Source organism: Hyaena hyaena, unplaced genomic scaffold, assembly GCF_003009895.1.
Source record: "Hyaena hyaena isolate Hyena2069 unplaced genomic scaffold, ASM300989v1 scaffold_212, whole genome shotgun sequence".
In the NCBI taxonomy this organism is placed as follows: domain Eukaryota; kingdom Metazoa; phylum Chordata; class Mammalia; order Carnivora; family Hyaenidae; genus Hyaena; species Hyaena hyaena.
In genome coordinates, this window is record NW_024080845.1 from 1,589,898 (window position 1) to 1,606,917 (window position 17,020).

Sequence of the window (17,020 nt, forward strand, 5' to 3'; positions counted from 1 at the left end):
TGTTTTTAAACATAAAATTAGGATTATGCCACGAATACCATTTGTGCATGGTTTATTTTCATACACATTTCCTTGTACCCTCATCTAGTCCTTTTGAATATGATAATATAGCATGCAATCATATTGATGAAGCATATGCCATTTATTTAACCAATCGATTTGAGTTTTCAGAGAAAAAGAAAATCATGAGATATGACTTGTGATGATCATGCCGATAAAAGTTAAACCCTAGAGCCAACTCAGGCACATGCAGAAATGAAAGCAGGTGCATTTCTAAGGCCAGGGGTTATCCCGGTAGAGAAGGGGAAAGGACAAAACCAATTATCATTTACCCGGTCCTGCCTTGGCAGGGGACAGAGATCTGGTTAGCAGGAAAAGAATGGGATTTGGAAGGAGTCTATCAATTAGCCCTGAGCCTTTAGGCAATTCCCTACCCTGAGAAGCCTCGACTTCCATAGTGGTGAACTGAGGACAATATGGGCACTAGGCTCAAGTAGGGCCAGCCCCTTGGGGCCTCAGAGCCTTTGCACTGGTCATTTTCTCTGCTGAAGTCAGCTCTGTCCTTCTCCCCACCTGACTGCCCATGTCGACCCCTGGGGCCTGGCTGCCCTTGCCTACCTTGCCCACCAGGCCAGATGGGTGACATTACCTACCGGGTGGCTTCCCCCTCCCCACCCCACCTCCACGGAGGGCAAGGCTAGGAGGTGCTCTGGCCTCAGGTCCGGCGTCCAGCCACCACCGAGTCTGAGGCAGAGACCCCCTCCCCTTATTCTGCCATTCCTCTAATCCTATACCTTCCAACACTTAGAATCACAACTTGTCATTATTTTGTCTCCTGGCTGTCTCCTTGGGTCTTGTTTGTTTTCTCCTCTCATTCGGACCCTCTTCCATCTTTCTGGTCGCCGTACACGCCCGGGCCTCAAACTTGTTCGTGAAACAAGAGAAACAGCTGTGGGGATCCTAGGTCGGAGGACACAGGGAAAACCGCCGGGGGCTGGGCTGATCTCAAACTGCGGGCGGAGGCGAGACTGAGAGGCGGGTTCTGGGAGGGGCCCACGGTTTCGGAGGCGGAGCCTCGGGGGCGGGACTGAAGCTGCGGGGCGGGGCTTTCGGGACTGCGGCGGAGCCAGCCTGACCGCGCGGCCCAGGCTGAGTTCCTCCGGCCTCTCGGTCCTCTGACCTCCCGCCCGCGCCGCCGGTAGGGGGCGCTCGCGCTCGTGGCGCCGCGGCTCTGCTGGGAAGGCGCCGCCCGCGCCGGGCGGCAGGAGCCGCAACTCCGGGCGCGGGCTCAGTCGTCCGCTCTGCCACCGCCGCCGCCGCCGTCGCCGCCGCCGCCGCCGCTGGGCGCAGGCTCGCTCGTCCTCGCGCTTCTGCTCTCCGGCCGCCGGCGTCTCCCGGCCCGGCCGCCGCCGCCGCCGCGGCGCAGTGAGTGGGGGCGGGCCCAGAGCCTGGGGGCCTGGGGCTCGGGAGGGCCAGGCACTGGGAGAAGCCGGCGCGGAGCGGCCGGGGGAGCGGGGACGCCGGGGGAGCGGGGACGCGGAGAATCCGGGCGGTGGCGGGCCGCGCTGAGGGGACGGCGGGGAGCCGGGGCGGCGCGCTCCGGGGCTGGCACGAGCCCGCGGCGGGCTGCCCGTGGCCGAGCGGCAGGGCTGGGCGCAGATTCCTGGGCCCGCCCCGCGAGGACGTGCGGCTTCGGCGACCCGGGCTCGCGACCTCGGGGCTCGCCCCCCGCCAGGGCCCCGAGCATGTTGTGTCCCACGCCGGGTTGCAGTGGGGGGACTTTGCCTGCGGGGCAACCGCGAAGCACGGCCCGGACCGGGGAGGGGGGGGACACCTCGAGTTTTGCTTGAAAATGATTGGGTTTTTGGGGGGAGGGGGAGGTGGTGCTTATTGGCCACCGTTTGCCCTAATTTAAAGGCTGTGACAGGGCTTCTGAGCCCTACCTTACGGGATTTTCTGCCCCCAAAGACCCACTCTGCAGCTGAGTTCTTTATGCTCGTATTTGTGTGTCTTGGTATTTTTAATGCTTCGTGTCAGAGGTGATAAATGACCGCGGTAATGGGGAGCCCCTGAATCACCTGCTGGGCTGACGGTGGTGGAGATTGTGTCTGAGGTGGGACGGGAGAAACGAAACAGAGATCCTCTTTGGATATTCTGCTGAAGTTATCATGTTTCTGTTCAAGTATAGCTGTTCTAGAACAAGTTGATAAATCCAATTTTAGGACTTTGTGGTAGGAGAGGTTTGAGTGGCAAACAGACCCGGGATGACCTGGCCTGGCCAGGAATGTTGGGGTAGCCCGAGTATCTCCCCCCTTTCCCCTTAGCGCATTTATTTATTTATTTATTTATTTATTTATTTTTGCTGTCACAAATGCCCAAGTGCGATCGCAGAATAGGAAAGAAGCCAGGGGACAGCATTTAGCACAGGCCTGAGCCCGAGAGTGATGTTTTCAAGTGAGCATATGTGTAACTAGGAAAAGGAAAATCTTTGTATCGGCAAGGTTGGTAGTTTGAGACAACTTGCTCTTTGGTTAGGAGCTACCAGCCCATACACAGTTCATTTTACATAATGCCACTGATGCTAAGGATTGAGTGGGGAGGATTGTCATAGATGCCATTCCTAAGATTTGTGTGAGCGAACTGTTCACAAATCATATTTTGCCCATAACATTACTAAATGAAGGAATCCTGGGGTGAGCCCTTCTGTGGATCCCTCGGCGTGCCTTGACTTCTGATATTTAGAGTCTGTTTAAAACGGAATGCACATATTTATTTGGATTTGGCTTTACCTTGGAGATAATCCTGAGTCATGCTTTGGAGAAGTTCCTTGTGTGATCAACAGCTCAGATGTCTGGTGGTCTCCGTACAAGCCAGATGCCCTTCTTTACCTGTAATTGTGTCTTCCGGAGCCCAGGAGAAAGGAGGATCTGGGGAGATGGGAAGCAAATTAAGAACCTTCTCTTCCATATTTGCCCTGTTTGCACGCCAGGGCTCTAAATTACTTGTGTTCACACACTCAAGTTTTTCAGTTTACCACAGAAATTTTGTTGATGCTACTACCACTCGTATTTTCACATCTGTTTAATACTTGCCAGTTCACAAGTGGTTTTCTATTCATGATCTTGCTTGTTTTCTCCTTTTCTGCAAAGAAGAAGCTGGGCTTAAAGAGGGTCTCATAATTAGTAATGGAGTGGAAGCGGGATACAGACCCTCACTGGTAACAGGTTCTCTTTCCTCTGGCCTGGCCTGCATGTGACTTCAGAGCCCCTAGTCCTGATCCGTTACCCTTTAGGTCAGTTGTTGCCTTTGTGCTATGTCTAGGTGGTATCATTATTTGGGGGAAGGCAGTATTATCCTATTTGATTTTGTAGAAACTAAGGGTAAGAGGTGTCTTCTCATTCTGTGACTATTTGTGACAGCTCCTTAGCGTTAACGTCATTTTTTCAATCTAGAGCGCCTTTCCTCTCGACGAGAGGAAGAGAGAGGAGAGAGGAAAAAAATAATTGGTTTTAGGAACAAACCATCTATTACTGTGTTGCTACGGTTAAGGATAACCTAACACCATAGTCACATTTTCCTTGTGTGCCTGGCTACTTGGGTCAGTCTATATGTGAACCTCAGCCAAAAGCCTCCTTTAGATGTTGCTGAACTAGTTACTATAAAAAGTATTTCACTTTCAAACACCCATGTTTCAGGAACAGAGGAATTCTGTACAAAGGTAATTTTGAAGGTATGTGTAGATGGAATTTATTGGGTCTTTTCTGAATGCCAGACACAGAGATTTCAGTAGAAAGACATTTTATTAGGGCTACCTGGGAACTTTGGGTAGGCAGTAGTTACAGGTTTTTATTATTAAAGTTTGGAGGTGTGTCTTCTGTTGTACAAGTTGTTATATAGCAGTAGGACTTTTGCCCGGGAGAATTCTTAGTTGTAGTCTGTAGGAGAAATGATAAACTCAGAATGTTGATTTAAAATTAGTTCATCATAACCAAAACCTTGATTGGAATTCTGCAGTGATGAGGAGAATGGCTTTCAGGAGTTCCTAGGTTATTCTTTAAGTTATTAACTTGTTGAATTATGCATTTTTCAGATTTACAACTTTAGAAAATTCTTAGCAATTTCTTTTAAGGCCTTTAAAAGTTCTTCAGTATGTGTTTTCCTTAGTTTAATTGTCTGCTAACATTACACTGTCAGAATTTACACGTTAGTCATGATTAACCTTTGAAGCTTAAATGTGGGTGAATTTCCAGTACTGCTTTATACTCTTTGGGAATGGTACACCAGTTGTTTCTGTAAGGATTTTGTTTGGGGTGGGGTGGCACCTGGGTGTCGGTTGAGCATCTGACTCTTGATTTCAGCTCTGGTCGTGATCTTGCGGCTGTGAGATCGAGCCCCGCATCAGGCTTTGTGGAGACAGCACAGAGCCTGCTTGGAATTCTCTCTCCCTCTTGCTCTATAAACGTAAAAAAAGAATTTTGTTTGCACCTATAGTCAGATATTTTCAAGTGGGGCTGATTTTTAAGGGTCAGAAGCCTTTCTTTGAACATTATAATTGTGCTTGGTTGCATTCATTATTGTTTAAAATGATCTTTAGTAAGGAAGTCACTTTAAGGGAAAAGTTTTTTTCATTGTTACCCTCATAATCTCCATTCCTGGCAAATATTCTGGAATATTAGATTTTTCTTTGTCTTCATCAAGTAAAACAGGCCCATTTGATGCCCATTTTAAGATCCTGCTGCCTGTCATGTGGTCATTTACCTTCTCATTAAGCCCTCCACTGGAGATTGTGCCAGAAGGGGGAGAAGATGAAAAGCAAATGAATCATTTTCTAATTGTTAGCAGCTCTGAGAAATGATTTAGCAGAAGAGATTGATGCTATTCTGGAAATTCTTTTGGATTTTGTTTTATTTCATTCATCTGTATTATCCCTGAGATGTTCCTAATAGTAATCGATTTAGAGACTGCTTGTCCAGCTATTGGATGATCAGGACTCTAACTGCTTGTTTTGGTTTCTTTCTTGCTGTTTCTAAGCATCTCCACAGAGAATGTTTAGAAGTAAGGTGTAGGGATAAAATTGAAACTTTATCAATACTATTTTTTCCCTTAGAGCTCTTTAGTGAACAATTTGATTTTTTTGGACAGTTTAGTCATTGTTATTGGAAGTGACTAATAGTAACTTCATTTTATTTTGATGTATCTGCTTCTTATACACAAATGTAGGGAGACTTTGGGTGCTTTTTAAGAAACACAGGCTGTATAGGTTCCCATAATTGCTTTCTTGAATAATTACACTTGAGGCTTCATTACTTCTTTGTATTGGAACAGAACCTTGGCTTTTGCTGTGGAACAGATTCAAAGGCATCATCTAATTTTCTTTTTATGATTGCTAAAGAAGTTATCTTGTTTTGGTTTAGCAGTAAAAAGTGGGGGGGAAAGGATTAATAGTGGACAGACCTTGCACACTAGTTGTAACATTGATGATATCTGGTTTTTTTCCTTTGTCTTTGGTCTCCCATTTCTCATTTAACTGTTCAGATATTCCTGGATTAGAGTTCTTCACTGCACTTACGACAGAGGATACCAGTCTTCAGTCATGATAGTGACTAGGTTCCTTTTATTTTTCCTCGGGGCAATTTTTACAGACCCATTGTGACTGCTCACTTAGACTGCTTTACTATTAAATTTGTAAATAAAATCTACCTGTTAGGATGTCTAAAATGAATCCTTTCAGTTTTTTTGGTTCTTGGATTCTGTTCTTTCAATTTCCACCCAAAGAGAGGATTTATAGAAAGATCTAGACTCGGAGTCAGAAAATCCAGGTTCTTAATCAGTTACTTTCCAACTGTGGGAACTTGAGAAAGTCATTTAGTCTGCTGTTTTCTCTATTTTGCATGTCTAAAATGGGGACAGTAATTCATGTACTGCTTAATTGTATCAGGAATGTTGTGGGAGAAGTTGTTCCCCCTCTTTTTATTTAAATTGTTTCTTCACTTTGGAATCCCTTCTTTAAGGTTGTCCAGAAATTCCTGCAGAGTTCTACTGAGTGAGCTCTTCCTGAAGTCCTTCCGTTTGGAAGTGTTCTTGCTCTTTCTTCCCGATGGCCTCTGCCAGTCCATCCGTTATGTTGCGCTTTTGAATTCTGTACAGTTGGTGTGTGCTGCCTTTCTTCACAGACAGAAAGCTCCACGAAGTCAAGGATTGTATCTTCCCTACTTCTGGTATCCACATTGCACACCATCCCCCCGCCCCCTCAGGGGACCTATAATAAATGTCTCAATTGACTGAATTACTTTTTTAGTTATTTTTTTTAAATGTTTATTTATTTGAGAGAGAGCAAGAGTAGAGTAGGGGCAGAGAAAGGGAGAGAGAGAATCCCAAGCAGGCTCACCTGACGTGGGGCTGGAACCCACAAACTATGAGATCATGACCTGAGTTGTACGCTGAACCAGCTGAGCCACCCATGTGCCCTGACCGAACTATTTTTGAGGCTGTCAGGGATGAATACTCTGGGTGATGGGAAGATGCCAGAGATGAGCCTATGATCAGAACTTTGGATGACCAGCCTTTTAAATCACTCAGTTACTGGAGGGCCTGGGTGGCTTAGTCAGTTGAACATCTGGCTCAGGTCATGATATGGTTACTGAGATCAAGGCCTGCATTGGGCTCTAGGCACTGTGCTGCACAGTGCAGAGCCTGCTTGGGATTCTCTCTACCCCTAAACCTACCTACCTACCTACCTACCTCTCTCTCTCTCTCTCTAAATAAATAAATAAACGTTAGAAAAAATAAAATCAGTTACTGCTCTGTCCGATGTATCATGAACTGAATCAGATGCTCATAATATAAATTAGTAAAGCCTATTTTCTTATTTTCTTGTTTCTATTTACTTCAAATACTGTGAAGCAAGTCAGAGGAATGAAAAGTTGTCACAACAGCCCTGACTTTGACATTTGTTCCATTTCTCCCCCCATAGCATGTGGAGGCCTATCTATATCCAGCTGCTGAGTATGGAGAAGAAAACCTGACTGCACATTGTCTGGTCCACATTTTAGCTTGTTTCCTTTGAAGAATGTGCAAGGTGGAAAAATGGATGCTTCAGGCTCTGATTTCAGCCCCTGCTGTGCTATGCAAATGTTCTCTACATGCCTGAGTGACCTTTTTGAGAAAGAGCCTTTGTGATCTTCTGCAGCCAGGGCCTGTTCTGGGAATAGTGTGCCAGGTTTCTCTAAAAGTGGGAAAAGTGAATCTGTTCAAAGACCATATTAAAAAGCCAGTGCTTTTCCTGGATAAATACCGATAAGTTCATGTTTCTTAGCGTCTCTTGCCAGAGCTTTTGAAATGCACTCCGCAGTGTGTTGTGCCGGTTGATTTGGAGACTGATGTGTGTGAGAGGACTGACTAAAGCAGTTCTGTAGCCGGGAAGGTGTTTAAGTGCTTTTGAATTGTAGGTAAAAATAAATTCAAAAAGGCATCCTTAGCATCTGGATGTTTGTCGATGTCTTCAGGCTGCCTCTCCGTAAGTGCCGGACGGGTAACTCGCAACCGGATTTGTAAGGTTCTTTTTGTCCCAAATAGTGCTCTAATGATTTGGCATTTACATGGTTTTCTGTTTGTTTGGGTTATTGTGCAGAATGAAATATATCATGATAAAAGTATAATTAGTTTTTTTAATGTTGTAAAAGAAATACCATTCTGATGTCTTTCTCGTAGAGAGCGATACTGGTGTCTGGGAGGGTCCTGACTAGCTTTTACTGAGATGTTTAGTTTGCATAGCTGAAATGGATGAGAAATGGATCAAAAAGAATTTGATGAGGATCATTATAGGTTTGCACCAGAATAAGGTTGTAGAGTTAATCATAATGTTCTGTAGAAATTCTAAAAATCAAAGTTTCAGAGAGCATAGGTAGAATTTGAATGACTGGTTTACTAAGTAGGCTCTGCTTCCTTCCCTGAGTATAGGATAAATTTTTTCTCTAAAGATTGTCAGTTTCTTTAGGTATGAGTAGAAGTTCCTAAAGGAATGCTTCCTTCTCCAGATCTTTGTCGAGTGGCTGGTTTTGGATGATCAAAGCTGAATAGTTCTCTGGTGGTTGGCCTGCTCTGTTGGGTGGAAAAATCCTTCTCTGTTTTCATGGTTAAATGCTCTATCATATGTCTTTTTCTCCTCCCCAAGTTTCCCTGGAACCTGGGCTCCCTGAGACGCAGCGCTGGAGCAGATGGATAATGGAGACTGGGGCTATATGGTGAGAGGCTTTTGCAGATGCATTTTGAAGGCTGGCAAATAATGTTTGTGTGTCTTTTCCTTTCTTCTGTATTCTTAGGTACAATACATCTTATAAGAATGGAAATTATACATTAGTGCAACACCCGCTGCCCCTTTTTTTAGTTTAGATTATATTGGGGGTGTTTTTGTTTAGTTTGGTGTTTTTATGTAGGCAAAGTCCATATGAGCTCTCCAAGTAACTTTTTATAATCACTTACTTGAGAGGCATCATGATGACTTTTGGGTCTTTAAAGTGGGTTGTTCTTAAAACTCTTCCTTTATAGAGTAGTGACTATTAAAATAGTCTAGTAGGTAACAGTACAGAGATATTTTCTTGTGTTAGGGGAGTTAAAGGCGGAGAACGTGCCACTTCTCCCATCCGTACTTTTTGAGCGTGCATGTCTTCCTATTTTTGTTTTCCTTTGGTAAGAAATACTTCACTTGCCTAGTACCTGAAGTCTGTCTGTATTTTTATTTTATTTTTTCTTGAATATAATTTCTAAAACGGAAGGTATGTATTATTTAGAGAAGCTTGCTTCTCAAAATTAAAGGCCAGATTGCAACATTAGTGTTACAAAAGTGAATATACTATCAGATTATACAATTTAAAAGCTGTTATTAGCCTTTGAGTATATGAGACTGTATTGATTAAACTGTATTCTAACTTAGTATTTGGCACTGTTATTTCCATGGTAAAATTAATAAAGATTAGGTCTGCACAAATTTTTATTTTTAAAATAAATTTTACGATTTGTTCTTCTGAGTGGGATAAACAAAAGAATATTTAAAATAGGTATCTTTATGTTATCAAATCATTTTTATTCTTTGAGTCAAACTGAGTTAAAATAAGAAAGTCTCTTTTTTAATCAGAAAAATTAAATGAGTATATTTCATTTTGGCCTTTTTCTTCCCATAGTCTACTTTGACCTAAAAACTTCTCTGTAGATACTGGGCCTGATATTAAATGGCTTTGGAAGTCATACTCTCCTTTTTTAGGAAAAGACTTCAGTGAATTAGATTTATCCTTTTCCTATTGAAAAAAAAAGTTAGATCCCTTTATCTGGATAGGCTTATCATTAACAGTAAAGCTATTTTGGATTATAGGATTGCTAAATACACTATAGCCTGAAGGAATCTTTTGCTTTGCTTGTTACCATTAATTTTCTTAATTTGTCAAAGTTAGGATTTAAGAAATTTCAGATGACTGATCATTTTTTAAAAATTTCAGATGACTGACCCAGTCACGTTAAATGTAGGTGGACACTTGTATACAACGTCCCTCACTACATTGACGCGTTACCCGGATTCCATGCTTGGAGCTATGTTTGGGGGGGACTTCCCCACAGCTCGGGACCCTCAAGGCAATTACTTCATTGATCGAGATGGACCTCTTTTTCGATACGTCCTCAACTTCTTAAGAACTTCAGAGTTGACCTTACCCCTGGATTTTAAGGAATTTGATCTGCTTCGGAAAGAAGCAGATTTTTATCAGATTGAGCCCTTGATTCAGTGTCTCAATGACCCTAAGCCTTTGTATCCTATGGATACTTTTGAAGAAGTTGTGGAGTTATCTAGCACTCGGAAGCTTTCTAAGTACTCCAATCCAGTAGCTGTCATCATAACTCAATTAACCATCACCACCAAGGTTCATTCCTTACTAGAAGGTATCTCAAACTATTTTACGAAGTGGAATAAGCACATGATGGACACCAGAGATTGCCAGGTTTCCTTTACTTTTGGACCCTGTGATTATCACCAGGAAGTTTCTCTCCGGGTCCACTTGATGGAATATATTACAAAACAAGGTTTCACGATCCGCAACACCCGAGTGCATCACATGAGTGAGCGGGCCAATGAGAACACGGTGGAGCACAACTGGACTTTCTGTCGGCTGGCCCGGAAGACCGATGACTGATCTCTGAGCCTGGGAGAAGTTCCTGGAAACTGATTTTTTTTTTTAAATCACAGTGTGGGATTTTTTTTTTTTAATATTTGTATTTATTTGAAGGCATTGAGGACCAGAAGGAAGTTTTGTGCTTTAGCAGACTCCTCTATGTTTTGTTCCTTTACCTTGAGTATGCATGTGCCTGTTCAGAGCCTCCAGATACCTTTTTTATAAAAAGAAGTATGAAAATCATTATGGTATATAATCTACTCTTAACAGAGCTTTTTTTTATTACAGTGCTACAATGATTTCTGATTAAATGGTCCCTAACTCAACTAGAAGGCTAAAAATGCAGGAATGAAAGAATAAACAGAGTACTCATGATGCCTTTGAGAAAAATCAAAACATCATGTAGGGTGACCTAGTTTCCAAACCGATAAGCAGTATTGTAATATTAAAGGAAAACTGTTCCAATCATTTAAAAGTACTTGTTAAGTACTGCTTTTTACAGTTATGACAACTGTTTCTTTCTATGCATATAAATCAAGCAACCAAATATCTGTAGCCATGGAAATGTCTGACTAGAAATATTTATATTGGATTCTGAATACAAAATGTCCCTGTGGTAGAACTCTTACTCCTTATGCCTGGTGCAGTATAATTCCCAAGTGTACTGTCTACCAGGAAGAAAAAAAAAAAAACTAATAAAAAATGAAATATGAAAATTAGGTTTGTATTTGTTGATTATTGTTACTTAAGGGGGGATATCATATTCCTTGCATAAAGTACACATTGTTTGGCTTATGTCCCAGTGTATGTGCCGCCTGTGGCACATTTGTATTTGACTCAAGAGGATTCTGTAGAACCTTAGGATGCAGTTTATAGAACTCCACTGTGTTATTGGCACAGGAATGGATGGAGTTAGTAGTTTCATCTAAGAGTGCATACTTGAATAGTGAGCATAACAGTTTGATAAATTTTCTCCAAATAGGACTTAGGTTGACGATTACAGATTTGTCTTCAGTTGTCAGCACTGAACATGACCATTATTCTAGCTTTGTACCGAGCACAGGGACAGATTGCCTCTTTAGCCACTTTATTCTCACAACATTATGGTGGCCCATAAATATATTTTATTATTACAGTTAAGTCCGTTTCTGAGGAGAAATACTGCAGTGAATGGAGACTCTGGAGCAGTGTACTTTTATTTATTTCACTGTAGTTTTATTTTGAATAATTGATTGGATTGTCTTTTTTGGAGGTTACAGGAAGGATTATGTTAGCTACAGCGTGACTTCCTAGTTTGTCAGAACACCTTATAAAAGGAAGTCCTGTAATTTCTTCGCTGTTTTCCTTTTTTTTTTTAATTTTTAAAATTCGTTTAGAGAGAGGGAGAGCATGAGCTGGGGAGGGAGGGGGCAGGGAGAGAGAGAGTAAGAAAGAAAGAGAAAGAGAGAAAGGAACGAACAAAGGAAGGAGGGAGGGAGGGAGGGAAGGAAGGAAGGAAGGTATTTCAGGGGCGCCTGGGTGGCTTAGTCGGTTGAGTGTCTGACTTTGGCTCAGGTCACGATCTCACGGTTTGTGGGTTCGAGCCCCATGTTGGGCTCTGTTCTGACAGCTCAGAGCTCGGAGCCTGCTTCAGATTCTGTCTCCCTCTCTTTCTGCCCCTCCCCTGGTTGCACTCTGTCTCACTCTGTCTCTCAAAAATAAATATATATAAAAAAAGAGAAAGAGAAAGATTTCTTAAGCAGGAACATGGAGCCCAGTGTGGGGCTTGATCCCACAACCACAGGCTCATGACCTGAAATCAAGAGTTGGATGCTCAACTGAGTCACCCAGGTGCCCCTTTGCTATTTTCTAAGGGAAGTATGGAGTTCTGAGGCCGTGTGCCCTCGGGTGGGGTTCTCCTTATGTCCTTTTTATGAGAACATTCTCATTCTGAGATTCTCTCTCTGAAAGGATGAGAATACTTACCTACATCCATTTTTGCCCATGTCTCTCTGAAAATTTATTTTAAGATTTGACAAATGACCAACATCCAGAAACCTATAATTACTCCCTTTTCACCATCTTGAACTAAACCGTCTCCAATCTAAAATCCCTTCATGTTATTGGCAGGTTGCTGTGGTTTTAGTAAATGTGCTAGTATGAGGTTATCTTTTTAGAAAATTCTCATACTTCAAATTGATTAGAGGTTAGCTAAAAAACTATTCAGCCACTTATGTGGGGTCGAGTTAGCTGAGGTAAATGCAAGACAGTGATTTGAGTTGAAAGTAAATGTAGAAATGGGAATAGTATTAGTTGTTCCAGGATTTCAAAAGACAAAAACTTAAGAGGTTTCTTTCTTGGCCATTTTACTGGGGAGAAGTTTGTTTTTGATAAAATTTCTCAGATTCATCAATTATTAACTAATTATTTTTATGAATAACTTAGGGAAAGTAGTCGCTGAGGTTGTTTTGCAATTTTATATGTCTGGTGGCATTTAATTTTGATTGTTTTTTTGGGCAATATGAAAAATGTAGTTTGATTATATTTGAGACAATTATGTCTTTTTTTAGGAAATTAAAAGTTTTTTCTAATGTTTATTTTTGAGAGAGACAGAGTGCAAGCGGGGGAGGGGCAGAGAGAGGGAGACACAGAATCCGAAGCAGGCTCCAGGCTCTGAGCTGTCAGCACAGAGCCCGACATGGGGGCTTGAACTCACAAACTGAACCAAGATATCATGACCTGAGCCGAAGTCGGAAGCTTAACTGAGCCACCCAGTCGCCTCTGAGGAAATGTTGTTTTCACTGTGAAAGAGTTGATTTTCAATAACTGATACTTAGTTGTATTCTCAGGGCTCTACATTTTATTTGGAATATAGGCACTTTCAGAGGATTGGATGTGTGTGTGTGCACATGTGTATGTCCTTGGAAGCCCTCAGATAAATGTGTGCTATAGACAGAAGTGATAACTAATAAGTTTATTAAGTTTTTTTAAGACCTAAAGCAGAACCCTGGTATTTAACAAAATAGATGCTACAAATGGATAGCGCTGCTATTTTTTATTGTGGGACATTTCATACACATTCAGAAGTAAAGAGAATAGTACAAACATTCATGTATCCATTGACAGTCTTTAGCTATTTGTTCTTTCCTTTTCCTCCCATGGATTATCTTGAAGTAAATCACAGATGTTTCATTTGTTACAGACTAAGAAGATCATGAGTCTCTTTAAAAAAAAAAAAAACATACTTTATTGTATCGCTGAGAAGGCAGAGCAGGAGACTCTTGATCTTGGCATTATGATTTCAAGCCCCACGTTGAGCATAGAGCTTACTTAAAAAAAAAAAATTAGATGTATGTGTACTTGAAAATATATGAAGTGTATATGAAGTATACTTTAAAATTTAATGCTATATATGCCATTAAATATATGCCGTTAATGCTATCTATATATGCCAATTAAATAGTACCATTATCACATGGTGGTGCCTCTTGAATGCTGCTGATTATTTCACAGCTTGGCTCTTGAACTTTGTAATAGTGGTCTTAAATATTTCTCATAGGCAGGGTTTCCCTGTTTGTAGAAAAAAGTGCATTGTTAGGATATATCTGGCATGATTAATGACTTTTACCTTCAAATTAAGTTTTTCATTTCAGAAAAGTAACATTACGTAAGATTCTTAATTTTAAAAATTATTTTTTAAATCCATTTTGTCTGAACATATGGAGAAACATTTTTTCCAAAGGGCATCCTTCCTTTTCTCATGCAGATTTTAAATCGTAGATGCAGGTGGCCAATTAAGAAACAGCTTATCATTTGCTTTTGGAATTTAATACAAATAAAATGCTTGACTTTTTGAGGTTCTTTGAAACTGAACATTACACACAATGCAAGAGACCAGAAGGTGGAGCCAGGTGGGAAAGATACTCTCAGATCAGGTTGTCTCCCATTGACCTCTGATGTGCCTTGGTTCTTTCCTGCCCGGCTCGTAGCTTCATCTTTTATATTGTTTATTTACTTTTTTGCTTATCTAGGCTAAAACTTTAAGCTCCTCGTTGAAGACAGGAGCCTGTGACTTTTTGTTCTCCCCTGTGGCCTTATACCCAGAATAGTTTCTGTCCTGTGGCATATGCTCAATAAATATTTGTTGAATGACTGACTGACTGAATGAATGAATCGGTAAGTATATTTAATGCATCTAGCAACTACTTGGACAGATCTTTACATCAGAATGATAGGGGGAAATAGAATTCTTGTTTTGAAATTACCCCCAGTGATTCCTGCACTATAGGAATCACTTAAATATGAGTTCATGTATGAAGCAGGAACAACCTTTTGTAGTTCACTCTGGAGAACCTGGCTTGAAATAGCATCCAGATGAGGGGAGGGGAAAAAAAGTCAAAACACACCATGGCCAGAGTAAACCATGAGAGAGCATATCATCCTGTCTAGGGATAATGCTCAACACTCAACCTGTCCCAGACAGAAGACAGACTGCCTTATGGTTCTAAGACATTTAACTTAGCGTCACACTTTTCTCTCGGTAGAAAGTATCAGTGAAATACATTCCTGTTTGTACTTTTGTGTCTCCACGGCATGTTTCAACATAGCTGTTGTCTTAATTTACTTGAAATACCTGCAGTGTGCCATTTTCTGCTAGTGCAGATGAGGAAAAATGTCTCTTACTGCAGCTTCAAAAGTATCGCCAATTAGAAAAATATACCTTAAAAGTGCTATTTTGGTGGACTCTTGAGGAGCCAGTAACATAAGATTATGTGAGTATATATTAGCAGTCAACTGACTGTCATTTTAAGTAACTGGAGACATTCCCCAAGGTCATTTGTAATCTCACATTCCTAAATTGCTGTGCATGGAAGAGCCACGTTGCTGTACCTATCACCTTTTTAGCAAGGTAAGGTAAGCCAGCATGGCCAGAGTCTGCAGCATTGTGTCCTTCATCTTACCATGTGGGTCATAAAACTATATTCATTTATTCCATAAATGCAGAGTGTCTACTCTGAGCTAGATCCTGGAGTTAGGAAGACTCCATCCTTGTTCACCGTCAAGTAGCAGGAGATAGGGAAGAGAGAAGAGCGACTGAGATGAAGTGCATCAACATTTTATCTGTTGGTGCTGTAGGCCAGTCATGCCCCTCATTTACATAAACCTGCCCTCCTACAATACCAGATTAAATGCTTTTAAAATAAAGATTAGAAACAAAGTTAAAAAAACAGACAAGAAAGCTCCCTATGTTCTTTAGTGAAGATGAGGAGTCCGAGGAGCTGGCATGTTTCCTCGTGTTGCTAGTTAAGCAGGTTTGAGCTAGACGTGTCAGCATTTGCTGACAGGTGTTACAGCAGAGTTGGTTTCTCTCCGGAGCACCGAAGTGCAGACAGTTACCCTTAGACCACAGGGCCTAATCTGGAGGAGGAGGACTGCTGTGGTTTTATGCCAGGATTTAAGTACTAGAAAGTAGGGAGATCTAATTATTAGAAAAAGTAACACAGCACAAGCAGCTTAACTGTATTAAGCTAACTGTATCATACATTCTTAGGTAAGTTCTTTATATGTTCTTGTTGAGTTAAAAGGATGCCTTCTTGGAGACAGGGAATGACCAGAATGGATTGATTGGCCTGACAGGCATCTTGGAGCTAACCAGTTGTGTTATAACTTTAGATAATCATGTTAAATTAAGCTATGAGGTATGACAGGATGCAAAATGCAAACAGCAAGTCTAACACCACACAAAGTGTGAATGAAAGCCTGAGAGTTGCCAATTTTATGAGGTGTTAAGACACCTTTTCTGAAATTTGACCTAAGGGGTGAAAAAGTAAGCTTCACTATCTGAATAATATATTTGTACCATAGAGCTTCAGCTAATCTGTTGTGTACCCATAGACTGTCATTTTGATCATCTGTATCAGATCTATTAAGTATTAGTTACTGAATTCTAAATATAGGGTTTATTTCTTTACTGTGCTTATTGCAGTCATTGACATTCATAACCTTTCCCAGTGAGGCTTCCAAGCAGAGAGTCTGGGACCCAGGCCCCAGACTGTAAGGATTTTATGAGTCCTCTCCTTGTTCTGTTAATGACCTAGAGTTCTGGTATTCTCTCTTAGACAGCTGGGGGTCTTTCTGCCATCACCCTTGTAATTGTTGTTTGCATGGCCTTCCTGGGCTGCTGATGGCAGTGCCGCAGCCTTTGCTCCCGGATTCCATTGCTCAGGGTGAACAGGAAGGAGCCATCTCTAGCAGACAGATCTGAGAGTGAGCTCCTCACCCCAAGTTTCCTCTCACCCATTTTTATCACCACAAAACTGAGAGTTAAAGGCTGAAAATAAGATGGTTAAATCACCGCAATGATTTATCTTACTTTTGTTACTTAAAAGCTAGTTTGCCACTACATGGGTATACTCTTGGGTATGTCAAGCCACAGTTTAGAGCTTGGGCCTTCCTCCTAATTCCCTTTACCAAATTCTAAGCAATGCATTTTGCTGGTTGCAGTCCAGACTCAGAGTTCCAGCCAAGCCACACCCCTATTCCTGGTTTCTTTTATGTATTCTCAAACTATTTTAAACACGTGTGCTATGCCAAGCAATTTCCAACCTACTGGGAATCAATTAAAATGAGAAAACATGGAAGTGTATTCACTGCTTGTTCTCTGCTCTCTTGCATAATTTATAATGTGTTCTACTCAACTACCTGAGTATTGGTTGGTGACTTCTGAGCCCAGTGGAACAGACGTTCATAGACATTGCCATCGTAACAGCCAAGTGCTGAGTTTAAACACTGATCCGTGAAGTCAAAAGCATCAGTTAACAAGATGGCATCCTTCCTGAGAGAGAAAACAAGAGTTTGTGAGTATTTTAGGTTGCTCTTATGAT

The 17,020-nt window shown here is 41.7% G+C and overlaps 2 protein-coding genes across 6 annotated transcripts in view; one reads left to right on the forward strand and one right to left on the reverse strand.

Moving 5' to 3' along the window:
• Positions 1 to 1,179: 1,179 nt before the first annotated feature.
• KCTD6 (potassium channel tetramerization domain containing 6) lies at positions 1,180 to 10,842 on the forward strand. 4 transcript variants are annotated; one of them, XM_039242460.1, is made up of 3 exons: positions 1,180 to 1,198; positions 8,174 to 8,243; positions 9,492 to 10,842. In XM_039242460.1, the coding sequence occupies exons 2-3, from the start codon at positions 8,217 to 8,219 to the stop codon at positions 10,176 to 10,178; spliced, it is 714 nt and encodes a 237-aa protein (XP_039098391.1). In that variant the 5' UTR covers positions 1,180 to 1,198; positions 8,174 to 8,216; the 3' UTR covers positions 10,179 to 10,842. The 4 variants fall into 4 exon arrangements, with proteins under 4 accessions (XP_039098391.1, XP_039098389.1, XP_039098390.1 ...); XM_039242458.1 differs by lacking the exon at positions 1,180 to 1,198 and adding an exon at positions 1,265 to 1,425; XM_039242459.1 differs by lacking the exon at positions 1,180 to 1,198 and adding an exon at positions 1,955 to 3,730.
• A 2,334-nt stretch (positions 10,843 to 13,176) lies between these two features.
• ACOX2 (acyl-CoA oxidase 2) overlaps positions 13,177 to 17,020 on the reverse strand; it is a 30,176-nt gene continuing 26,332 nt past the window's right edge. For both annotated transcript variants that reach the window (XM_039242493.1, XM_039242494.1), the window contains exons 14-16: positions 16,839 to 16,971; positions 13,603 to 13,706; positions 13,177 to 13,358 (exon numbers count right to left, since the gene is read on the reverse strand). In XM_039242493.1, the coding sequence (XP_039098424.1) occupies positions 13,644 to 13,706; positions 16,839 to 16,971 (196 nt within the window). In that variant the 3' untranslated portion in view covers positions 13,177 to 13,358; positions 13,603 to 13,643. The remainder of the gene's footprint in view (positions 13,359 to 13,602; positions 13,707 to 16,838; positions 16,972 to 17,020) is intronic.

Excerpts from the sequence above, each read along its gene's own strand:
- KCTD6 (XM_039242460.1), top strand. The coding sequence starts at position 8,217 with ATGGATAATGGAGACTGGGGCTATATG. Across the intron at positions 8,244-9,491 it reads ATGGAGACTGGGGCTATATG|ATGACTGACCCAGTCACGTT; the intron begins GTGAGAGGCTTT and ends TAAAAATTTCAG.